Raw genomic sequence first — 26,676 nt, forward strand, 5'->3', positions numbered from 1 at the left:
ATCAAACCCAGGTCTCCCACATTGCAGGCAGATTCCTTACCAGCTGAGCCCCAACGGAAGCCCAAAACACTGGAGTGGGCAGCCGTCCCTTCCCCAGGGGCAGGCAGATTCTTTACCAGCTGAGGCCCAAGGCAAGCCCAAGAACACTGGACTGGGCAGCCATCCCTTCCCCAGGGGCAGGCAGATTCTTTACTAGCTAAGCCCCAAGGGAATCCCAAGAACACTGGACTGGGCAGCCATCCCTTCCCCAGGGGCAGGCAGATTATTTACCAGCTGAGCCCCAAGGGAAACCCAAGAATGCTGGAGTGGACAGCCATCCCTTCCCAGGGGCAGGCAGATTCTTTATCAGTTCAGGTACCAGGGAAGCCTGTTAACAGACACAACAGAAACTAACTCCCAAAGTTCCAAACAGACAACCAAAGCAAAGAAAATCTTGCAAATGGCCATGAATTAGATTTTCAAATGCAAAATAAGCATGTATGCACCCTTACTAACACAGAATACCCTTCATTGTGACATATGATGCGAAAAAAAGAATGTCAATTTAACAGTAGGCCTCCATTTCTGCAAAATAAAAAGTACACATGTATATTTGCCTGTATGGCAAAAACTCTAAAAGACAGACATTTTACAAGGGAAATCTCTAGGGATTTAATTATTTTCCCCATAATATTCCATACACACATACACACACACAAACACACACATGACTTCTAGCTTTTCCACAATTATGATGCATTACTTGTGTAATAAAAATATTTTTCTAGTTAATTCCAACCCTAAAACAAACTTAAGTTTGGTTTCAGGGGATTGCACCCAGCTGGGCACAGGGCCCCTGACCCAAGGTGGCCAGCCAGGGCTCCTTCAACAGTGGCTCTCGTGGCCACGGCCACATGCCCCTGCTGCTACCTGGGGTTGAGATGATGGCCCTAATGGCACACCTCCATGTACCAGCAACAGGCCCGTATTCCCACAAGGAAACCAAACCTGGTGTCCCAAACAGACAGTGGCAACAGCAGGTATCGTCACGCCGAAGGAGGGCCTCCCTTCTGCCCTTGGGGTTGAACCTCAGCACCCCGGATTAAGACAAAAATCTAGGACTAAAAGTCAGTAGTGATTAAGCTGACACTTAATGGGAAGGGATGTTCAGACACAGCAGGGAAGCAAAGTAAAAGCAAAAGACATTTGCTTTAAAAAAAGTGGTCATCACGCTCAAACACACATAGTCTCTCACACACACCCTCATTTGCCCTCACTCCTATTTCTCACACCCACCCACGTTTTCTCTTTCACACACACACACGTTCCCATGTGTCCCTGGCATGTGCTGACACAGCAGAAATGAAGCTCTGCACAGAGCTGGAGGTGACACAGGGCCATCCCAGGATGCGATGTACCCTGAGGCTGGACCACACGACACTGCAGCCAGCAGGCACGCCACCACCCAGCAGGCCACTTATGCGTTCAGCACAGTAGTGAAATGGTAGATGGGTGGAGGGAGGCTAACTGGACCCTCACGTGCTCCAGCATCCCAGAATGGAAGCATGGAAAGTGTCGAGTCACCCAGCCCATCCCACTGTCAGTAGACGTAAACGCACGGAGGTGGGGTAGACCCAGCAGCTGCTACCCACGTGTACCACAGCTTTGACCCCGGGCCCCACGGGAGTGCCCTCGATAGGAACCCTGGCCTGCACGTGTTCTGCACGTGGAAGCCACGACCACAGAACCAAGGGCTGGCCCTGGGCTGCACATGCAAACAGAGGAGATCACGAGGGCCTGCGTACCCTGTACACGGGGCGGATGGGCCCAGAGACCGTCCTTTCTCGATGCCCAGGGGCAGGAGCACCCGGGGCTGCCTGCGAGGCGGCACGCTTACCGGTTGGTGGAGCCGTTGTAGCAGTAGTTGGGCAGGAAGTCATAGTTGAGCTCCCAGAAGACATGGAGGGTGATCCTCCCGTAGGGCGCAGACACGTTGTGGTTGGCCTCCCGGAACATGGCGTCAAAGCTGTCCAGAGTCAGGAACTTGCTCAGCAGTTTGTGTGTCATGCGGTTGATTTCTAAGAGCCCATCCAGCTCCTATGGGGCCACAAAGCCAGGCACGTGAGAAGAGTTGGGTACGGCACAGTGGCCTCACCCTCCCAGGGGCAGGGCCATGGCGGGGGCTCGAGGCGGACGGAGCAGGACAGGACACAGACAGGAAGGTGCTGCATGGAGGTAGGCTCAGCGTGCGAGGCCCAGGACCCACATGGTAGGGCTCTGACAGGTGATGCAAGCTTACTGCTCACACCTAAATTCATCACGCCCTCTCCAGTGCTCTTAAAATGCCCCTCCTTTCCACAGTCGTCCCCCCACGGCCACTGTCCATTCTCCACGGCAGTGACCCGCTACTGGCCCACGCTATCCTCCAAACCCTTCACGGGGCAGAGAACATGACGACGTGTCCACCACACTTATGACAGACTGTGTGTCCTCGGGTGTCAGCCTCAGTCACTTCCCTGAGACACCCTAGGTAATCCAAAGCTGTGCGGCAACACTGGCAGCACGTGCAGAGGCGGCCTTCCGGGCTCTCACACAGCCCCTTCATAGACCTGCCCGGGTCTGTTCCATCCACTGTGGCAGCCACTGACCACATATGGCAACGAGGACATGGCTGGCCTGAACCGAGCTGTGCAGTATGTGTGAGACACATACAGACTTCAGAAACCAAATGTGAAAACAAAGAATATAAAACATCCACACCAATAAAATTCTTACAACAATTATATGTGAAAATGTCGACTTTTGGATATATTGGGTTAAATAAAATAGATTATTAAAATCAATTCCCCCTATTTCTTTCTCCTTTTCTAATGTTACTACAAGTAAATTTAAAATGGTCTCTGTGACTTGCATTCTGTTTATACTGGTCAAAGACTCCACTAAGTCATGAAAGACCAAGGGCATGAAAACACTATGGCCAAGTCCAAGCCACGCTGAAGGGAAGGCCAGTTTAGGCTTCACATCCCAAGACAGCCTGGATCCTGAGGAAGGATGGGGAAGCATGCTCACTCCTGTGGAGATGCTCTGCTCAGAGGTGGGCCCAGGAGACAACCCTCACCCACTACTGATTTCTAAGGACAAAGAGTTTTCCTGGAGTTATCACAAGTTCATTAGCATGTACCTGCAGCCATTATTCCTGGAAGACAGATTTGGCAAAAAGATCCTTACGTTGCACCTCCTTTTCTGCCAGCTCAGGTCTGAGGACAACTGGATTTTTCTTTCCTTGATTACTTTGCTCAGATAGCCACAGGACTTTCCTTTTCTTCAAAAGTCCAATACGACAATGTTCACTATAATGGTCCTTGGTGCTGGCCACTTTGGGTCTGTTTTCCTTGGTATGTGAGATTTGCTTCTAATAAGGATTTATACTGTGTTTTTTATTTCATCAAAGTTTTCTTGAAATAGCATTTTTAATGTTTGTTCCATCTCATTATTTGGTTTTTGTCTTCAGGGGACTCTGACACGTTATGTTGAATCTTCACTATCTCATCTTCTACATGATTTTCTCTCAAATCATTTTTGTCTGTCTTCATTCTTTTTAATTTAAAACTTTTCACCTTTTACTCTTTTACCATATCTTGTGCAACAGTGAGATGTAACTATGTGTTCTCTAGTGCACACTTTTGGAGTTCTATGCAAAAACTTCACCTACAATCAGGTCAATTTATCAAGAATGACGCAAGCAGGAGCAGCCCCAGTCCTTGCAACCAGTCCTCCCCCACGTATGCTGCACCTGAAAGAAGGGGGTGCACTTACAACTATTGATGTCAGATCTTCACTCTCAAATCGCCCAATTGCCAGTTCCAGGGACTTGTACATGGCAGCAGAGACGCGCTGGGTAATCAGACGATTGAGGTCGATGGACCTGCCCAGAAGCTGGGCACAGAGGGTGGAAAGTGTGAGCAACAAAAAACAAACAAGCAAGAGAATATGTACCTACTCCCAGAAAGCTATTCCAAAGGATAAGACAAATAACATACAAAATTTAGATGGCAGTATGATCAAATACCCTATTTTCCTAGAGCTGAAACTCTGCAAGTCAAAGCTGTAAAGTACTTTTTGTAGTATTCATTGCAGCGAATTTACACTTGTATCACAGGCAGAGATGCCAAGCCTCCTGGAGAACCTGGGCCTGTCACTTAGTGCACCCCTTGTGATGGGTTCAGGGCCGCCTCCCAGCAGAGTGGCTTGTGTGTGCCTTACCTCCACTGTGTCACAGGGATGAATAAGAGAAAACCCCCCCATCTCTACTGCAGAGTAGTAACAACAAGAGTATATCTCAGTATCATTTCAATAACATAAAGCTACAGACAAAAAACCCTGGTGAAAATGCCCCAAAATATGAATGGCAGTTATCTGTAGATTGGAGGAGGGAATGGCAACTCACTCCAGTATTCTTGCCTGGAGAATTGCATGGACAGAGGAGTCTGGAGGGCTATATAGTTCACGGGGTCGCTAAGAGTCAGACATGACTGAGTGACTAACACTATCTGTAGATAGAATGACATGAAACTTTCCCTACAACTTTCTGTATTTTTCTTTTGATTACATATACATATATTCGGAGAAGGAGATGGCACCCCACTCCAGTACTCTTGCCTGGAAAATCCCATGGTAGCCTGGTAGGCTGCAGTCCATGGGGTCGCGAAGAGTCAGACACGACTGAGCGACTTCCCTTTCACTTTTCACTTTCATGCATTGGAGAAGGAAATGGCAACCCACTCCTGTGTTCTTGCCTGGAAAATCCCAGGATGGGGAGCCTGGTGGGCTGCCGTCTATGGGGTCACACAGAGTCGGACACCACTGAAGTGACTTAGCAGCAGCAGCAGCAGCAGCATACATATATTATTTTAAAAAAAAACAAAACAAGTACTGTATTCTTACTCTTCATGCTGGCCAAGAAAAAGCTCCTCCCCGCCACTCTGAAAGTCTTAATCAGTCATGTCCGACTCTTTGAGACTCCATGTACTAGGTTCCACTGTCCATGGAATTTTCCAGGCAAGAACACTGCAGTGCTTAGCCATTCCCTTCTCCAGAGCATCTTCCCAATCCAGGGACTGAACCCAGGCCTCCTAAATTACAAGCAGATTCTTTACCACAGAATCTGAGCCACAGCAGTAAAGAATCTGCCTGGAATGCAGCAGATGTAGGTTTGATTCCCGGGGTCAGGAAGATCCCCTAGAGGAGGCACGGCAACCCACTCCAGTATTTTTGCCTGAAAAACCCTATGGACAGAAGAGCCTGGCAAGCTACCGTCCATGGGGTAGCAAAGAGTCGGACACGACTGAAGCTACTGAGCACACCACAGTAACAAGTGTCCAATCTCCTTTCACTCAAGTTCTGGCTTTTGGGCTCCCAGAGAGGACCTGCACTTGGGCCAAGCCCCCGGGGAGCTGCACTGGGCAGCCATCTCTGGTGTGTCAGGTTACCCAAGAGAAACTGTTTATCTTTAAATCTCAGCTATTGACAGGGATGTTCCCACAGATCCCACAGCCACACACATACTGACATCCATTAAAATCTGAGAAACTCTAAGAAAAACCCCACTTTTCCACTGCCGGCTCCGTATCTCACTGCACCCAGGAGAGGCCTGGCTCACCTGCACGTGCCTCTGCTTGAGCAGTGTCTCATAGCGGTTGGATGGCGGGAGATGGATGGTTGCGCCCTGATTCTTGCATTCTGATCGTAACCGTTTATCAAGAAGCAAACTAGCATGGAGGGAAGAGGGGACAATTTCTCATGCACTATGAATTTTAATGGAAATGTCAGATCAAATTGCCCAAGATTTTGTACCCAAACTGCTAACCACATACTTACCTTCCTGCCATAACTTTATAATATGCAAATATCTGGTCTGCCAGCTTGTAAACAAATTGGTCAAAACAGAGATTCACCTGAAGAAAAAGAAAGCATGCATCGAACTCTGCTTCCCTAGGGCCTCCCCTGGCAGCCCAGTGGTTAGGACTCTGCGCTCTCACTGCTGAAGGCACAGGTTCCATCCCTGGCAGGGGAATTAAGATCCCACAAGTTGCACTCTCGCCCCAAATTTTGTTTTCCTGAATTAAGATCAAATTTTTTAAAAACTTCAAAAAATTTTTGATTGAGCAATTCAACTTCTAAGTATTAATCTAAAGGAAATGGAAACACTAATTCAAGAAGATATCTGTACACCAAAGTTCACTGCAGCACTAGTCACAATAGCCAAGACACAGAAACAACCTACGTGTTCACTGACGAGTGAATGGGTAAGGAGGCTGTGGTGTGTGTGTGCACACACACACACAAAGTGGAATACTGCTCTGCCATAAAAGATAAGAAAACCCTGCCAATTTTCAACAACATAGATGGACCCTGAGGGTGCTAGGCTAAGTGAAGTAAGTCAGACAAAGACAAATACTGCATGATCTCACTTATATGTGGAATCTTAAAAGAATAAAAACAAACTCATAAATTCAGTGAAGAGATTGGTGGTTGAAGAGGTGGAGCATAGGATAAATGGGTGAAGGCTGTCAAAAGGTACAAACTTCCAGTTATAAAATAAGTAAGCCCTATCCCTGGTGGCTCAGACGGTTAAGCGTCTGTCTACAATGCAGGAGACCTGGGTTCGATCTCTGGGTCGGGAAGATCCCCTGGAGAAGGAAATGGCAATCCACTCCAGGACTACTGCCTGGAAAATCCCATGGACAGAAGAGCCTGGTAGGCTACAGTCCATGGGGTCACAAAGAGTCGGACATGACTGAGCGACTTGACTTCACTTCAGGGATATAAAAAAACCTAAAACTGCAGAACCTCAACCCTTCCACAAAATCTCAACTCTTTGTTAAGGCAACTAAAAGAGGTTCTCATGAGAAAGGATACAACTTTACCATCCAATGATAGCAGATTAAATCCATTTCAGTGTGACCAGGAGTGACCACCACACTACCACTGAAAATTGTCAGAACCTTTCTTCATGATGGAGAAAAATACTTCAATTCTCCTAAATATAAAGAAATATTAAAAAGTCTCTCTTTATCATGTACTCCCAGGGGGCTAATGGGCACTGCATTTGGGCTCCTCCAGGGGGTATAGTGAAGGCTATGGTTTTTCCAGTAGTCATGTATGGATGTGAGAGCTGGACTATAAAGAAAGCTGAGCACCAAAGAATTGATGCTTTTCAACTGTGGTGTTGGAGAAGACTCGTGAGAGCCCCTTGGACTGCAAGGAGATCCAACCAGTCCATCCTTAAAGGGGATCGGTCCTGGGTGTTCATTGGAAGGTAATGTTGAAGCTAAAATTCCAATATTTTGGCCACCTGATGTGAAGAACTGACTCATCTGAAAAGACCCTGATGCTGGGAAAGATTGAGGGCAGGAGGAGAAGGGGACGACAGAGGATGAGATGGTTGGATGGCATCACTGACTCAATGGACAGGTGTTTGGGTCGACTCCAAGAGTTGGTGATGGACAGGGAGGCCTGGTGTGCTGTGGTTCATGGGGTCGCAAAGAGTAGGACACGACTGAGTGCCTGAACTGAACTGAACTGAGGGGGTATACCCCTGCCTCCAGGCTACATGTCCCAAGGGCATCTGCCCATGGCCTCTCCTGGGCTGCCAAGATTAGTCAGGAGATGCAGAGTAGACAGTCCTGGGACTTCACCCTCAAGACTGTATTCTCTGGATTAGCTCATATCCCCAAACCGTGAGGAAGACACGCTGTGCTCAGAGTGAAGCTGCCCCAGGACCCATGGGTCTCTCTCCCCAGCCTACCCTGCCTCACCAGGGAATCCAGAGCATCTCCCTGACGAAGTGTTTCCTGTGGTTTTCGTGATGATATAGGGAATGAGGCCATTCTGGCATGACCTAAAACAAATCCCCTATGGTTATACAGTAGCAATGACAAATAGATTAAAGAGATTAGAGCTGACAGAGAGAGTGCCTGAAGAGCTATGGATGGAGGTTCGTAACACTGTACAGGAGGTGGTGACCAAAACCATTCCCAAGAAATAGAAATGCATTAAGGCAAAATGGTTGTCTGAGGAGGCCTTACAAATAGGTGTGATCACACATCTAGAGCCAGACATCCTGGAGTGTGATGTCAAGTGGGCCTTAGGAAGCATTACTACAAACAAAACTAGTGGAGGTGATGGAATTCCAGTTGAGCTATTTCAAATTCTAAAAGATGATGCTGTGAAAGTGCTGTACTTAATATACAGCAAATTTGGAAAACTCAGCAGTGCCCACAGGACTGGAAAATGTTAGTTATCATTCCAATCCCAAAGAAGGGTGACGCCAGAGAATGTTCAAATTACTGCACAACTGCACTCAACCCACACACTAGTAAAGTAATGCTCAAAATTCTCCAAGTTTGGCTTCAACAGTATGTGAACCGAGAACTTCCAGATATTCAAGGTGGATTTAGAAAAGGCAGAGGAACCAGAGATTAAATTGCTAACATCTTCTGAAAGCAAGAGAATTCCAGAAAAACATCTACTTCTGCTTCATTGACTATGGTAAAGCCTTTGACTGTGTGGATCACCACCAACTGTGGAAAGTTCTTAAAGAGATGGGAACACCAGACCAACTTACCTGCCTCCTGAGAAATCTGTATGCAGGTCAAGAAGCAATAGTTAGAACTGGACATGGAACAGTGGATTGGTTCAAAACTGGGAAAGGAGTATGTCAAGGCTGTATATTGTCACCCTGGTTATTTAACTTATACACAGAATACATCATGCAAAATGCCTGCTGGATGAAGCATAAGCTGGAATCAAGATGGCCGGGAAAATCAATAACCTCAGATATGCAGATGACACCACCCTGATGGCAGACAGCAAGGAGGAACTAAGGAGCCTCTTGATGAAGGTGAAAATGGGGAGTGAAAAAGCTGGTTTAAAACTCAACATTCAAAAAACTAAGATCACGGCACTGAGTCCAATCACTTCACAGCAAATAGATGAGGGAAAAATGGAAACAGTGACAGACTTTATTTTCTTGGGCTTCAAAATCAATGCAGACAGTGACTGTAGCCATGAAATTAAAAGACGTTTGCTCCTTGGAAGAAAAACTATGACAATCATAGTGTATTAAAAGGCAGAGTCATCACTTTGCTGACAAAGGTCTGTAGAGTCAAAGGGATGGCTTTTCTGTAGTCATGTATGGATATGCCAGTTGGGCCATAAAGAAGGCTGAGTGCCAAAGGATTGATGCTTTCGAACTATGGTGCCAGAAAAGACTCTTGAGAGTTCACTGGACTACAAAGAGAGCAGACCAATCAATCCTAAAGGAAATCAACCCTGAATATTCATTGGGAGGACTGATGCTTAAGCTGAAGTTCTAGTACGTTGGCTACCTGATGCGTAGAGCCAACTCATTGGAAAAAACCCTGATGCTGGGAAAGAATGAGGGCGGGAGAAGGGGGTGACACAGGATGAGATCGCTGGATGGCATCACTGACTCAATGGACATGAGTTTGAGCAAACTGCAGGAGACAGCTGAAGGACAGGAGAGCCTGGCATGCTGCAGTTCACGGGGTCCCAAAGAGCCAGACACAACTAAACAACTGAAAAACAGCAACAACGGGGAATGAGCCCCATATGTATGATGTAATCTGTTAGGGCTAGATGCTCTTACATCTTGAGCTAGAAAATAAGATTCATCTCCTTAGCTGCATGTACACAGACTGAATAATTCCACTTGGAGGAATTTTTCCTCAAGAATAACCCAACACAACTAAAAAGTTACGTGCAAGGAAGTTCATTAAAGCATTATTTATAATGAGTAAAAAATAAAAAGTGAAAACTAGAGAAATAAAATAGAGTTTGGTTCAGTCCATCTATTTCATACAATGCCCCTGTTCTAGACTGTGTTCATCCAAGAAAACAGGCAAGATATGTGGTGCTTATGACATGGGGTCATGTGAGACATGGGACCACGTGAAAAAAATGTCACCCAACCGCTAATGGGTGCTTTGAAGCTGGGTTAAAGACACCAATCGTCCTGTGTGGATGCATAGAAAAAAGTAGTGATAGAAGGGTTCATCCTAAAATGTTTATTTCAAAGTTCATTCCATTGTTTAAACCTCTTTGTATTAAAAAGAAAGTTTGCTTCCTCTAATATTCAGAGGAAAAAGGAAATTAAAGAAAGTCTGTTAGAAGTGCGTGGGCCCTTACCTCCGCCTCAATTTCATCATAGAGAAACTGCTTGTTGAACCTGGTGAGGGCGTAGTGGGCGCTATCATTGTATAGGTCCAGTGAATAGAGGACGTACCTGCAGAAGGGGACACAGGTCAGCCTGGCTGCCCACATGGGCTTTCTTGGCTTTCACACCCTCCCCTCCACCAGCAATGTAACGCTCACTGTTCTCCTTTCTCATAAGGAAAAATAATTTCCTATTCCAAATGCCAAATTTGGTTCCTGTGAGTGCCCTGACAAAACAGCCCCAGCAGGCAGGCTGGGCTTTTGGCAGGACACGCGTGGTTCAGTCACACCCAGGGCACCTGGCAGGTCCATGACAGCCTCCTGCAACTTCATCTTCTCACTTACCATGTTTCAAAGATTTTCATGCCAATTTGCAATGTTTTAATAACCACAAGAATGAGTCACTTTCTTATTTTTAAGAATAAACTACCTGACCTAAAAAGAAAAACATACAAAGGTCCCGGGCCCCATAACTGACCAACAGCAAATCTGCTGTGGCCAAAGCCCCTCTGACCCTGGACAAAAGGTGGTAGCTAGCAGTCTGCAGAGGTAAGGTCTCATTGAGGGCTTGAGGCACATGAACAGCAGGCCCACTGCAGCCCTCAAAGAGCACACAGGTTCATCAAGACCTCTAAGGCTGTGGATGCCACGGCTGCTGCAGAGGGAGGGAAGGCTGCTCTCCTGGTGTGCACAGGCCAGGAGGACTGGGAGGACGGCCGGGCGGGGACCCCATCTGCTCGCCACACGAGACCCTGTTTGCAGTTACTTTCCCTCCATGGATTTCATATTTTCTGACCCCTTCATAGTCTCTGACCCCCAGCCCTGACACTGAGCCTCACACTAAACACTTCCTCTCCCAGATCCATCTGGGTCTGAGGCCATGCCACACTAGAGGTCAGGCTACGTCTCCCCTTGCCAAGTTCCCAGGACCTTGCTGGCACCTGGACACAGAGAACTTGTTAATCAGTTTTACTGCTTGGGCACCAGATTTCAATCTAAAGCCAAGACACCTGTTCCTTCTATTGATCTCTGAAGTCTCACCCCAAGAATTATGACTTCAAATGAAGCACTGAGAATAATCGGCCCCGCCTCCACCTCCCAAACACCACCAAGGACTTCAAACATCATGACAGGAGGCTGGGACAGGCCTCCAGAACACTTACTCCATCATTGATGCTTCTTTGGTTTCCAAGATGTGGTCTGTCAGGATCCAAGGCATGGACATCTCAATAGGGAATTGAATCCTTCTGCCCATTGTCAACTCCAGAAAGAACTCTCGGAACCACAACTGCGAAAGGTCACAGCACTGCTGGAGCGTCTCTTAAGGGATTCAAAAGATACCACATTAATCTTCTATAAGCAGAAAAGACTCCACAGGGTGAGGCAAAGGGGCACGTGCCAGGCTCTCAGCCCTGGGCCTTGGCGAGTGGACATGAGTATGTGCCGTGCACACAGTGTGGCCATAGACAAAGCCACCTGGATGTGCTGATTCTCACTCACCAACAAGAGAGTCAGCGTCCAGCACCACAAGCCCAGCAACACCCATCAACAGGACATGGTTAACACTGTGCACCTTCTGACAGGATTTGTTTTACTTGGGATACAGACACAGTATTGTATTCATACTTAGTGCATGTCTATCTAATGCAAAACAGATTGGAAAAAAATGTGTCCATCCTTTTATGAAGAGAAGAAGAAAAGCCTAACTATTACTATAAACCTAAAGCACTTGCAGCCAAGATAGAGGCTTCCCACCCTGAATCATGGATACAGCACAGAAATAAACATGTACAGCTCCATGGAGACCAAGCGCACCCTCATGCACATGGCCACCCCAGGATGGGGTGTGCAGTGTGCAGCTCAGCTCACCTGCTACTTTCTACACTTAGCTTGGGAGTGGTTTCTGGTATTTATCACCACCTGGATCTGAAGCCAGGTGACAGTTACATCAGCTTGAGTTGCTGACCCGGTGTAGGTTACAAAGACTTTGTATCCAGGTCACTGGGCCAGCCCCAGCCCGATGGGCCTCACCCTTCTAAGGGCCATGCCACATGGAGGAAGTCCCTGGCCAGCCATGCATTTAAAGCAACAGGCGAGGAAATGCCACGAGGGTTACAACATGTGTCACTGCCTGGGAGGACGAAGGGACCACAGCAGGGGCAGCCAGCCAGGCAGGAGCTTTCTAGACATTGTTAGTGGTGTTAGAATATGCTGGAGCAGACACTGGTCAGCAGTAGGTCTTACCACTGAAATTTATCAAGTGGGTGTAGAAGAATGACTCTCGATGAAATTTTTCTATGTCCAATATGGTGGGCCCCTCAAGGCTACTTCTCAAGGTTTTCTTGGAACCACTTTTGTCTGCAATGAGGGACTCTAGCATGGTTCTCACCATGTAAAGCTGCATTATCCAAGGAAACATTTGTAGGGGAGAAAATATACATGGCACATTAGTTACAACAAACACAGATAAACCACGAGAAGGGCTGCCCACTGACACTGCGCTGGCTCCTTGCAGGGGCAGCACCAATCCACACGGCCAAGTCGTTGCTGCTTGGGACAAAGAATTCAGAGGAGAGCCTCATGTCATAAACGTCAACAAGAAAAACAAATGATGTCTTACCACCAAAGGTTAAAAGGGGCGGATAGACGTAGGACTGCCTCAGAAACGCGTTAACCACATGCAAGAGTCTTTCCGCGCCCACAGACTTGAGCTGCCTGAGCAGCTCGGCAGAGCTCAAGGACTCCACCATGGTGCGCACCAGGTACAGCTAAACACGGACAGACAGGACAGCGTTAGTCACGGGGGCATGAGGACGAGCAGGGATGTGCACGCTGGCAGACAGGCCCCGGACGGCACCCTCACCCTCCGCCCAAGTACCCCAAGATTTCATACAGAGCCAGCAACACGCTCTGCTGGCAATTCTCTGAAAGGCTGACAGAAGAGATTCTAAAAGCCCGCAACACAGAGCTGATGAGAACAAAGTTCCAAAACAGGAAAGGAAAACGCAGAGGGCAATTAAATCAGATGTGAGGACCAGAGGAAAGCTGCTTGAAGCGGGAGGAGGGAGCTGAGTGTGCCAGGAGAAAGACTAGCAGTGATAGCTGGAGACCAGGGATATAGCAAAGCTATGTTTTCAAATTTCCAAAAATTTTATCTTTAGGAATAATCATTTTTCAGACCCTACATAAAAATTATAACCACACATTTAAACACCCACCAGGAAACACAGTGTAAATATGGACACATAGACTTTCACCCACATTTTGGGAATAGGAGTTGATGCAGTCAAATTAAGTTCTGCATGCAAATGACCAAACCTGGGAATCATGGGGTGTCTATACCCTAGATTCAGATTCACTTGGACAAGGAATAAAGAAGCAAAAAAGACCCAGACTGTACTTGGCCACGGTGAGGTCATTGCACTCCCAGCCTCCCACCACTTCCCCAGCTCACGGTCACCCCACTCAGTAGAGCAAGGAACGAGAACCTGGGTGCTGGAGGGTCCTACAGCGCGCCGCGGCACTTTAATGTCGAAGCCACTTTTTGGGTCCTTCTCGCCCCGCAGGGCTGGGTCGTTGAAGGGCTCATGCCCTGTCTCCCAGTCACACACAGTCTTCCTGATGGCCTGCAGGACACTAAACCACCAGTCAAGTTGTTAGGGTGGGACAAAGTGTTGACATCCTCAGCGCTTTTACAATCATAGTATCTCCTGACTTAACCCACAACCAACTCTGACACATAAATTCCCTTGGGGGCAGTGGGAGGATGTGGTAATGAGACAGTTCAATGTTAAACTTTCAAAATAGACCATTTTCTTGGGGACGTTACCACCCTCAGAAAATGTAACGTGCTTGGCATTTTACATCAATTAGCCCAGAAGTGTTGTTTGATTTCTTAAATATTGAGTCACACTAAGGGCAGCAAGAAGACAGGCCCCAAACATTCACTCAGAGCTCAAATAACCTTCTCGAGACTTATCCCATTTTCTCGTATGAATATGCTCACCAACACAATCCTGGGGACACTGTCCACACCTCATTTGGACATCTGGATTCCACCATCCCCAACAGGGCCCCACCAATGTAGAGTCCCCCACAGGTGCCACGTTCAGGTCAGACACACCCACAAGCCCACTCTGGTCACTTTGAGCTAGACTACAGTGCACATTTCCCACACAGTAGGAGTGAGGCTCCCTGCAACAAAACTGAGGCTCAGTGAAAACATGAAAATTTTCACTGAGCCTTCCAGGTGAGAGAACAAAAACTAGGAAGACTGACAGTGTAATAAGATCATATTAGTGCTGAAGGCATATAATACCAGGTGACAATTATATCACCTATAAAGCAACGAAATGAAATCACTATCCATGTGAGCCCCTCTGAGCTTCATTTTATACAAATGTCTCTGAAAGATGACCTTATGTAAAATGCTAAACAGTAACAGAAACCTAGCTTAAGTTTGCTGTAGGATCTCTGCAATACATATGAGGTTTATGACTAATTTGTAGGACAGGCCATAGGAATAGAAGCAAAAACACTGAAGATAATAAACTTTGAAATGGGAGATGAGATGCCAAGTTGTGTGTCCCTACGAATTGTCACACAGATTTTTGAGACACACCCAGGTCTGAGATAACCAAACCCTTGTTCCTGGGTCTCCAGACTGCTTAGACCTTTATCTGACTTATTGTGGGTTGTTCAGGTTAATAACTGGACCCACTACATTACATTTAGAGGAAATTCACCAAACAGGTGTCTGGAAGTTGGATATAAGTGTATTGAGCGTATTTATAAAAATGTAACTCTACAGCTGCTCAAACCTAAGCTGATCCTTCCATTGTGGATGATTGTGCAGGGAGGTGTGTGCAGCAGGGCTGACCTCTGGATGACATTCTTCTTCTTCTTGATGGCCTGCCTGAGTGGCTCCCTGAGGGTGACCTGGGAGAAGTCCTGTAGTGCAGCATAGACAGTGTGGCGGATGGCATGGTTGAACACACTCTCCATCCTGCCCATCAGCACCTGCAGGCCTTTGATCATGGCGATCACCTGTAGGAAGACACAGGCCCTTCAGTGTGTGGAGGCTGGCAGGTGAGCCTGGCACATGCCAGGTATCTGCCTCCCCTGAGTGCAGGCCCTCTCCCCTGGCCTCCTGTTTTTCTACTGTACACCTGCACCTGTCCCTGTTTCTGGGTCTGACCCCACAGGACTACAAGCGCCTGAGGGCAGGGACAGATCTGCTTGGCCTGGAGCTAACAGGAGCATTTGGTAACTGACTCTACTAGGCACACCTCTCTGTGAAAAACTTCCAGCAGAAAAGAAGAAAAAGATTCAGGAGAGCAAATTTGTTATTATCTGGAAAAGAAAAAAGAAATTACAAGTTTGTAACCCAAATCCCATCTGTTAACACTGGCACAGTGAATTAATATGCATAGAAAGTCAGAAGAATATGCAGTGACCTGCTTAAAGTTCATTTTTGTGATGGTACCAGAGACAGGATTCTGCCCTCATTTCACATGCCTGTTTTCTCTGTTTGCTTGCAGGATTTATATAATGAACCTGGGCTGCTTTTCTAATGAGGAAACAAAGGGAAAATTTCTATTTAAAAAAGCAAATTCTCCAACTGAAGTTGAACTGAATTCAAGCTCACAGCAATCTAAAGGAAATCTAATCCTAAAGGAAATCAACCCTGAATATTCACTGGAAGGACTGATGCTGAAGCTCCAATATTTTGACACCTGATGCAAAGAGCTGACTCATTGGAAAAGACCCTCATGCTGGAAAAAGTTGAGAGCAAGAGAAGAAGGGGATGACAGAGGATGAGATGGTTGGATGGCATCACTGACTCAATGGATATGAGTCTGAGGAAACTCAGGCATATAGTGATGGACAGAGAAGCCTGGCATGTTACAATTCATGGGGTTGCAAAGAGTCAGACATGACTTAGTGACTGAACAACAGTAACAACATATTCAAACTATGGAATGTAGGAAAGCTGTGCTGAAAGGCAAATTTGGAGCTTTGGCCTAAATATAATAACAACAATACTCATCACTAATTTATAAAAAGATAAAAATAACCCCCCCAAAGAAGAAGGAAATGAATATCTAAAAGCAAAAATTAATGGAACAGAAAATAAGCATATACTAGAAAGTGATCAACTAAGAAAAAGCTGTTTTATAAACAAACAAATGCTCAGGAAGACCAATCAAGGAAAAAAAAAAACCAGACAAGCATTATGAATAAAGAGGTGACATTACCACACAATCCACAGATACTAAGAGATTGTGAGACTGTATTGGAACAGGATAAACATACAGATTGACAGAATAGAATTAAGAGTCCAGAAATAAGTCCTCACATTTATAACCAATTTGCTTTCAACACGGGTGTGAAACAGTTCGATAGGGAAATACTGTGTTTTCAACAAACGTGCGTGTGCTGTCATGTCCAACTCTTTGCAACCCCAACAGATAATGCTGAGGCACAACTAGACATCCTCACGCAAAAGAATCAAGCCAGCCTCTTGTGTAGGAAAGGGTCATATCAGTAGCCTGGGATGAACAAACCCTGCACATTCCCAGGAAAGTCTGCCCTGTGGCTGGCTCCTAGGAAACGACTCTAAGCCACTGGAATACTCAGCCCGAAGAATATGTGTCTGAGGCTTTGGGCCACTTCAATAGCAATTTCACCACAATGTGATTTATAAGAAACAGCTGTTTTTCTTCTAGCCTTACAGTCCAAGTAGCTGAGTGCTATAGCAATTGTGCTACATGCCAACATCAGTTCAGTTCAGTCACTCAGTCATGTCCGACTCTTTGCGACCCCATGAATAACAGCACGCCAGGCCTCCCTGTCCATCACTAACTCCCGGAGTTCACTCAGACTCACGTCCATCAAGTCAGTGATGCCATCCAGCCATCTCATCCTCTGTCGTCCCCTTCTCCTTCTGCCCTCAATCCCTCCCAGCATCAGAGTCTTTTCCAATGAGTCAACTCTTCACATGCGGTGGCCAAAGTACTGGAGTTTCAGCTTTAGCATCATTCCTTCCAAAGAAATCCCAGGGTTGATCTCCTTTAGAATGGACTGGTTGGATCTCCTTGCAGTCCAAGGGACTCTCAAGAGTCTTCTCCAACACCACACTTCAAAAGCAGCAATTCTTCGGTGCTCAGCCTTCTTCACAGTCCAACTCTCACATCCATACATGACCACAGGAAAAACCATAGCCTTGACTAGACGGACCTTAGTCGGCAAAGTAATGTCTCTGCTTTTGAATATGCTATCTAGGTTGGTCATAACTTTTCTTCCAAGGAGTAAGTGTCTTTTAATCTCATGGCTGCAATCACCATCTGCAGTGATTTTGGAGCCCAAAAAAATAAAGTCTGACACTGTTTCCACTGTTTCCCCATCTATTTCCCATGAAGTGATGGGACTGGATACCATGATCTTCGTTTTCTGAATGTTGAGCTTAATTGTCTTAATGGATGAAAAATGTTTTATAAAACTGGTATCTTTCCATGATAAAATCTCTTAGCAAATATGAAATAGAAGGCAACTTCCCTGATCTGAGGAAGGGCAGTTACAAGGAACCTATAACAAATGCACTGTATGATGAAATATTGAAAGCTTTCCCTTTGGGATGGGAAACAAGACATAAATGCCTGGAGTCTCCTTCCATTTAATGAGTAGGAATCCTACCCAGTGTGATTAAAAAAAAAAAAAAAAAAAAGAAGGGGGAAAAATAAGACTGTCATTATTTCCAGATGATATGATTATATAAGTAGAAAATACAGAATAATCTATGGATAATTTATTACAATTAATAAGTGAGTTTAGACAAGTTGGTAGATACAAGGAAAACTAAAAAAAAAAAAATTGATTTTAAACAAGGAAAACTAAAAAAAGAAAATTGATTTTAAACACCAGTGATAAACATTTAGAAAAAAATAAAATAAAGTCAACAAAAGATGTGCAACAGTTTTACAGATGAAGAGAGGTATTAGAGAATCTTAATGAATGGATGGACATATCAGATTCATGAAAGATTTAATATTATAAATTTGTCAATTCTTCCGAAAATGGTCTATAGGTTTATTCAAACCCTTATAATAAATTTTAACAGGATTCACTGGGACATAACTGGATGGTTCTAAAATGTATATGAAAATGCCAAGGGTGAGAATAGCTAAGAATTCTTGAAGAGAGAAAGATGTACTTTACAAGACACACTTAACTACTGTAATTAAGACAGAGGGATTAGGAAAGGACAGACAGATTGACCAATGGATTGGAACATGAGCAGAAACACACCTGCCTAAAGTATGGTTACCTGACGCACACAGAAGTGGCAGGCAGAGCAGCTGGGAGGGTTGGAGGGGCTACTTCGGATCTAAATGTGAGAGGGAGAATAAGACATCCAGAAGACAATGTAGAAGACTTTCTTCATGACCTTGGGGGTATGCAAAGATTTCTCAAACAAGGTAGGAAACGTACAGCTACAAAACATACATCCAGAAACTAGATGGCACAGAAATTAAGGCCTGTTCATCACAAGAGTCCTAAACATCACGCAGAGCTGGGGACCACACAGCTGTGAGTGGGGTTCCTCTCTCTCCAACACCCAGGTCTCAACTTGCTCCTCTCGTGTGTGCCAACAAAAAGCTGCTGAGGCTCCCAAGCTCTCCTCAGAACACGCCCTGATCTGGCTCAGGGGAGTGTCTATGCAGAGACCAGGAACCCACAACTTATTTTAATCTCTATTCCGACATCTGTGACAGATTCAAAGAGCCACCCTACACAGACGCAACTCTATAAAACAAGTAGTTCATTCATGTTTTTGCCTTTCTTTGTAAAGCAAAGACAGTTTGAGATCAGAATCAAAGGAGGAGGAGAAAGCAGACAAGCCGTACCTCCACCAGGGCAAACTTCTCCTCACTGGTGTAGTTGTAGCGGGTGGCACGCTCATACTCCTCAGCATTGTCAGGGCAGTCCTTGTTAGAGTACTTGTCCGTTGGGTGCACAAGTTTCCATGAATACTGGTGTGATCAAAAAAGAGGGGCGACAGCCACACCAAATGCAAAATGTTTACCTGCTGGTCTGACTTACAGGACTACTGCCAAAAGCTACCAAAGGTCACAGGTCAGCCTTCTGTTGTTCACTGAGTCTGACAGTCACACACAGGCATGAGTGCTTGCATGCACACACGCACACACAATGCACGCACACATGTGACACGCATACTACATATGCATGCACACACACTCCATCTCCATAAAACTGCAAAACGTTCTGGAAATGTGACTTCAGTCTCAATAACACATCAAAAATTTAAGAAATACATAAGGTAAAATGGTCTGGATATTTTATGTGGAATATCTAAGACTATAAGCACTTTATCACCATTTCTAAAAGAATTAGCCTTTCAAACAATCAAGTACCCATCCAAATATAAAAATCCTTGTCTGAGCAAAATAAACAACGAAACAGAAAAATCGTCTGACTTATGAGTATCCAAACCTTTTTATGCATCATAAACCACTTTACTAATCCTAAACAAAAGAAGCTGATGGATAGAAATACAGTGTTGTTTTTAAAAAAAATGAGAAGTAAAAATCATCATAACAATACAAATGTAATTCTACCAATGTGTTTTAAAAGATAAGGACCTTTAATTCTAATATATGTAAATGAAATGTACATTGAGCCATCTTAGAAATATTTAAATTAATATATGCTCTTATTTCTAGTGCCAAATATAAAAAACCGATTTGTTTTTGATCCAATGGCCAAAGTTAAAGCAGAAAAAATATAGTTTAGTCAGTTTATTGACAAGTTTAGGAAGAAAAGCACTTCTAATTAACTAGGGGGTGCATTTCCAAATAAAAGTGAGAGGGCCCACCACTTCCATCACATGAGCACTCCACTGGGACAGCAGCTGAAGACCTTGAAGAGCCAAGTCAAAGAGCTTCCGGTATTCAGCGTCCGTCTTCTGAGCCTCCTGGCGGCCTGAGCCCGTGACCACCTAGAGATAATAGAGCGTTAAGAGGTCACCAGTGTCTAGGAAACTACTTATCAAACCCATTCTAGGAGCCTACTCCAAATGTACACTGGCAAAAGTAGTTCTAAAAAACTAGCTATTACTTTAGATGATGCTAGGGAATCAATTATTTTAATAACTGATACACAGAGCAAAGGAATCCAGCTCTGGAAGTAGCAAGGAGCTGAGGACCACCAGGCTGAGGAGGCAGTGGCTGCAGCTGTCCACATCCCAGACAATCAGCTGGACCCCTCAGCAGACCTCAGCATGGCTGCCCAGGGACCAAGTGGGTCTGGAGAATGGGAGCTGTGTCTGACGGGGTCTCTACTCTGGCAGTGTACAGGACACACAGGGGAAAGAGGTCATGGCAAATGATGGCACAGAAAGTGAGGGCGGACATAGGCATGAGAAGGGGGATGGTCATGTCAACCAACTGCAGCTTATACAACTTATTTGGAGACTGGGGCACAAAAACCTGGAAAAATAGATCACTACTGATAATGAGCAAATAGGGTAAATGTGAATAATGACCAGCTGTTTACTATTAAGGAATACATACTTGGTTGTTTAGGTGTGATGGAATTATGGTTATGTTTTAAGAGTGTTCTTTATTTATTAGAGACACGTGGGAAATATATTCAGAGGGAGTGCTATGTTATCTTGCAATTGCTTCACGCTAACCTGGAGGAGCAACTAAAAAGGGGTAGGTGATGAAGCCTGGTGTGGTATCTGAGAAGCCAGGACTGGTCTCTTCATTTGTGTGCTTGAAAATTTATGTAATGGAGAACTAAAACACAAATAATAAAAATGGAACCCTCCTACACTGCTGGTGGGAATGTAAGCTGGTGCAGTGACTATGGAAAACAGTATGGAGATTCCTTAAAAAAAACAAAAATAGAATTTCCATATGATCTAACAATCCCACTCCTGGGCATATACTTGGACAAAATTATAATTCAAAAAGATACATGCAGGGTACTTCCCTGGAAGTCCAGTGGTTGAGAGTCCACACTTGCAGTGCAGGCGGCACAGGTATAATCCCTTATCAGGGAAGATCCCACATGCCTCGCTGCATGGCAAAAAAAAGATACATGTACTCCTCTGTTCACAGCAGCAGTATTCACAACAGCTAAAACATACACTCATACTACTCAGCTATAGAAAAGAACACAATGCCATTTGCATCAACAGGATGCAATAGAGATTATCATACTAGTGAATTAAGCAAAACAGAGAAAGACAAACACCATATAACACCACTTATATGTGGAATCTAAAATACGGCACAAATGAACCTATCTACAAAACAGAAACAGACTCTCAGACACAGAGAACAGATGTGTGATTGCCAAGCGGGAGGTGGGGGGTGGGCCTGGGAGTTTGGGATTAGCATGTGTAAACTATTATTTATAGGATGGATAAACAGCAAGGTCCTACTGTATAGCACAGGGAACTATATTCAACATCAAGTGATAAATCATAATGGAAAAGAATATTTAAAAAGGAATGTCTATATGTGTATAACTGAGTCACTCTGCAGTACAGCAGAGATTGGCACAACACTGCAAATCAGCTATACTTCAGGTAAAAAAGCAAGTGTGGTACTGGCAAAGGACAGACATAAAGGTCAATGGCACAGAACTGAGAGTCCAAAAATGAAGCCTCAGGATTATAATCAATTGATTCTCCTCCACCTAGTTTTATTGATATATGTGATACATACACAAAGTGTACAATATGATTTGATTTGACATGGGTTTCCCTGGTGGCTCTGATGGTGAAGCATCCACCTGCAATGCGGAGGACCTGGGTCTGATGGCATGGAAACCCCCTCCAGTATTCTTGCCTGGAGAATTCCAGGGACAGAGGAACCCAGTGGGCTACAGTCCACGGGGTCACAAAAAGTCAGGCACAATTAAGCGACTAAGACAAATGCATATCCTGTGAAATGACTACACAATAAGTTAACATCTACCAACTCACAATTATAATTTTTTTTTCCTATGATGAGAACTTTCAGGATTTACTCTCCAAGGAACTTTGAAATATATAATACTGTACTATTCAACTATAGTCACCATGCTGCATATTACAGCCCCAGAAATTATTTATCTTATAACTGAAAGTTTGTGCCTTTTGGCCATCTTTTCTCACTTCTTTTACCTCTTGCCTCTGTCAACCACCAATCTGTTCTCTGTATTCATGAGTTTAGTTTTTCAGATGCCACATAAAAGTGGTATCATACAATATTGGCCTTTTTCTGTCTGACTTACTTCACTTAGTGTAATCCCCTTAAGGGCCATCCATGTTGTCACAAATGGCAGGATTTCCTTCTTTTGTATGACTGAATAATATTCCATTGTGTAATATATATCACATTTTCTTTATTCATTCATCTATCTGTAGACACTTAGGCTGTTTCTTTGGTTTGAGTATCATAAATAATGTTGCAATGAACACAGAAGTGGTACAGTCAATTGATTTTTGATGAGGGTGCCTTCAGTGGAAAAAGAATAGTCTTTAAAAAACAATACTGGCAAAACTGGATATCTACATACAAAAGAATGAACTTGAACCCTTAAATTATACCATATTTAAAAAGTAACTTAAAATGGATTGTAGATCTAAATATAAGAGCTAAAACTTTTACAAAACTCTTAGAAGAAAACACGAGGTAAATCTTTGTGACTTGGGTTAGGCAGCGGTTTGTTCATTACAACCCAAAGCACAAACAACCAAAGATAAAACAGATATAAGTGGACTGCACCAGGGCTTTTCTGGTGGCTCAGCACTAAGGAGTCTGCCTGCCAATGCAGGGGACATGAATTTGATCCCTAGGCCAGGAGGATCCCACATGCCGTAGAGCAACTAAGCCCACGCACCGTAATTTCTAAGCTCGTGCTCTAGAGCCTGGGAGCCACGACCGCAGAGCCACGGACCCAAACTTCTGAAGCCTGCATGTCCGAGATTCTGTGCTCCACAACAGGAGCCCGCACAGTGAGAGCAGCAGGCTTGAGAGTGGCCCCTGCATGCCACAGCCAGAGGAAAGCCTGTGCAGCAATAAAGCCTAGCACAGTCAGAAGCAAATGAATAAAGCAAACTGGACCACACCAGAAATAAGAAACTGTGCTTCAAAGAGCATCACTGAGACAGCAAACAGACAGGAGACAGAACTCCAAAAGAGGAGAAAATATATGAAAATCACATAATAGATAACAGAATATAAAACTCAATAGTAAAAAAAAAAAGACAATACAATTTAAAAATGGGCCAATACTTCAAGAGACATCTCTTAAAACTGGCCAATGAGTACATGGAAAGATATGCAGTTTCATTAGCCATTAAGGACATAAATCCAAACCACAACCAGGCACCACTTGACATTCAAGTATCATGGTCAGAATAGAAAAAAAACAGAAACAAGGGCTGGCGAGGATGTAGAAAAATCAGACTCCTCACGGACTGCTGGTGAAAATGTAAAATAGTGCAGCTGCTTTGAAAACAGCTTGGCAGTTCCTCAAAATGCTCAACACAGAATACCATATGACTCGGCAGTTCCATTCCTAGATATCTACCTAAGAGAAGTGAAAACTTACATCCACACAAACACTTGTACACGGATGTTCATAGCAGATTATTCATAATGAACCAACAAAATGTGGTGTGTCTAAGCAATGCAGTATTATTCTGACATAAAATTATTTAAATATTATAAGCCATAAAATTATTGATACAGGCTATAACATGGACGAACCTTCCAGTAGGTAAATCCATAGATAGAAAGTAGACTGCCAGGTGCCAGAAGGAAGGGGAATGGGGAGTGACTACTAAGGGGTGCAGAGTTGCTCTGGGGATGCTGACACTGTTCAACAAGTCTGTGATGACAGTTACACAGCTCACTAAATACACTAAAAATCTTTGAAGTGTATAATTTAAATGGGTGAATTGGGTGATACGTGTATTATGGCCTCATAAATCTGTTTAAAAATAAACTGAGCGAAGCTGTCAAAGGTGGATCTCTTTTCTCTTATTAAAACCATTATCTGATGATAAGGGCACTATGGCAGAACTCAGAAGGCAGACAGGAGGCATGCATGCTGTGAGATGCTCCTCTTTGGAAAGGCAGACATTAGCTCTCTGTGCTGTTTGAGAGCTCCTCACAAACTCAGTTTACAACTACATGAAGACGTCCAGGGGGCTGGCCCCCATCTCTACTCGGTCAGACACCCACCTGGGGTCTGCAAGGAGGTAACCGGCCCTGAGGGTTTGGGTTACCTTTCAGTCATTTTGGTTACATACTGACTAGTGCTTGTGGCTGAGAGATGGAATGCTCATTGTCCTGCAATGGGCAGAACAGCACACAGAGTTCTTCCAAATATAATGGTCCTCCTGAGAACCCCAAGGTACTACAACCTCAAAAACCAGACCTCTATATGTTGCCCCAAGTCCCTAGGTCCCTCTAGACCATTTGCAGCACCCATCCATGCCAGTGACCACTGCTCTGACCCTGACCTTGGTGTCTCATCTGCTAGGACGTGAGAAATGACCCTCCCATTGCTGCTTCTCCTCTCTTAGACCCCTGACCCACCCACCCCATGTGAGTCATGCTGGCTTGGAGCCAGGCATGCAGCAGGTATGGGCAACGTGACTGGCCCAAACAAGGACACAGAAAACCCAGCTGCAAAGCCAGAAGGAATTAACAAGGCCCATGGCCCAAGAGAGAGCACTGCCTCCTACACCCTTCCTCAGGCCTTTTTCTGGGCACCTGATGTATCTTCCTAAGAACTTGCAAGCTCTTGTACTTCCTCCCTCTAGACAGGAAAGGGCACAAGTCAAAGCCATCCCTTCTGCTCCTGATGTCCTCTACTCTCCTCTCCTTTCTCCAAGCAGTTTGGAACGACGGAACTAGACTAGAAAATGCACTTAATTCATGGTTTCAACTCAGTCATTTTTTTGGGATCACTGCTAATATTTTTCCAAAAAAAAGAATATGCTTTTTGTACAGCTGAACAGATCCAAACAAACTCCATTATATCATATCTGCACTGCCTCATCCATTATGAGAGCTTGTTAAGTACACAGTACTTAAACTATGCTTCTCAAAGTAAATGAAGGGTAAAATTCAAAGTAAATGTGGGTGCAGAGAATACAAGGAGCACATCAGACATGGTGTTGCCAGGTGCGCACTGCAGGCAGAGGCCACTCACCTCACTATTGCTGTAGCGTGCCAGCTCTGAGATGAAGCGCATATGGTCCTCCCGGATCTGGACCATCTGCTCGCAGATGTTATACTGTGGGCTGCTGCTGGAGGACGTGCAGGTCCATCTAAGGGTAAAGGGGAAACGTGCATGACCCGGGGGAAACCTGGCCAAGGACACGTGCAAGGCAGGCCCACCCCCAGCCCAGCAGCCCCACTACAGCCGAGGTCGAGGTGGCAAACGTGGCATTCTCTGCATGGTAATAGCTGGGTCTGCCTCAGCTCCCTGTGTCGGGTCTGTGTCTACCTTCTCATGTCTGTATTCTGGAAAAGGAACCGTAATTTCTCCTTAATCAGTAAACTACATTCCACAAAGCTGAGAGTTGTTGGATTCAAGATACTGCATAACCCTTCCAGAGCCCCTTGACACATTACCGCACAGTTGGCAGTTATTATTATTACTCACATGTGAAAATATAAACTATAGTACAAAACAAGTCAGCCAAAGACTCAGGAACAAAAGTTATCCTTGATGGGAGAGTTGAAACTGACATGACTTGGAAATTAGACAGTGTTGTCGTAACTAACTACGTGTACAACACACCATTTCAGCAGCAAACAGATATAGTCAACAGAGTAGAAAAAAAGGGTATCAAAACTTAAATTGGTGCACGGGGATGATCCAGAGAGATGATGTGGGGTGGAAGGTGGGAGGGGGGTTCAGGATTGGGAACTCATGTACACCTGTGGCTGATTCATGTCAATGTATGGCAAAACCAATACAGTATTGTAAAGCAAAATAAAGTAAAAGTAAAAATTAAAATTAAAAAAACTTAAATTGGAAAAAAAAAAAAGATTAACTCTGTTGGCGTTCTTGGGCAGAAAGCATGGGTCTTTGGGCTCAGAACAGTTCCCTTGGTTTCCTCACACTCAGCACCAACTTCCACCATGTTTCTAACAAGTTCACCCCTTTGCCAGAAGGAAAGGATGCAGATTACCAGTTTTCAAGATGATCAATACACTATCTCAAGCGGCATCACTTTTAACTTTGATTCCACTATAAGATGGCATGACAATCACAGAGGCACCGGCCAAGGCGGCTCCTTGAGTCTGCAGCAAGCACACAAGGCCAGGCCCTGCGCCAGGGTCCACTCTCAACACACTGGCCTTCCCTGCAGGCATGTCTCCCTCAGGAGAGGCATATGTGTTACCAGATTTAATGGCAGATGTG

At 44.9% G+C, this 26,676-nt stretch overlaps 1 protein-coding gene across 2 annotated transcripts in view; it reads right to left on the minus strand.

Annotated features, from left to right (window-relative positions):
* The window catches only part of CYFIP1 (cytoplasmic FMR1 interacting protein 1), a 100,529-nt gene that overhangs the window by 27,073 nt on the left and 46,780 nt on the right, over positions 1–26,676 (minus strand). For both annotated transcript variants that reach the window (XM_052636352.1, XM_052636353.1), the window contains exons 11-22: positions 25,456–25,573; positions 20,111–20,233; positions 19,122–19,247; positions 15,095–15,261; positions 13,704–13,851; positions 12,460–12,613; positions 11,379–11,535; positions 10,189–10,285; positions 5,857–5,933; positions 5,639–5,747; positions 3,796–3,915; positions 1,877–2,076 (exon numbers count right to left, since the gene is read on the minus strand). In XM_052636352.1, coding sequence (XP_052492312.1) covers positions 1,877–2,076; positions 3,796–3,915; positions 5,639–5,747; positions 5,857–5,933; positions 10,189–10,285; positions 11,379–11,535; positions 12,460–12,613; positions 13,704–13,851; positions 15,095–15,261; positions 19,122–19,247; positions 20,111–20,233; positions 25,456–25,573 — 1,596 coding nt within the window. The remainder of the gene's footprint in view (positions 1–1,876; positions 2,077–3,795; positions 3,916–5,638; positions 5,748–5,856; positions 5,934–10,188; positions 10,286–11,378; positions 11,536–12,459; positions 12,614–13,703; positions 13,852–15,094; positions 15,262–19,121; positions 19,248–20,110; positions 20,234–25,455; positions 25,574–26,676) is intronic.

The sequence above is a fragment of the Budorcas taxicolor genome, chromosome 2 (assembly GCF_023091745.1).
Source record: "Budorcas taxicolor isolate Tak-1 chromosome 2, Takin1.1, whole genome shotgun sequence".
In the NCBI taxonomy this organism is placed as follows: Eukaryota; Metazoa; Chordata; class Mammalia; order Artiodactyla; family Bovidae; genus Budorcas; species Budorcas taxicolor.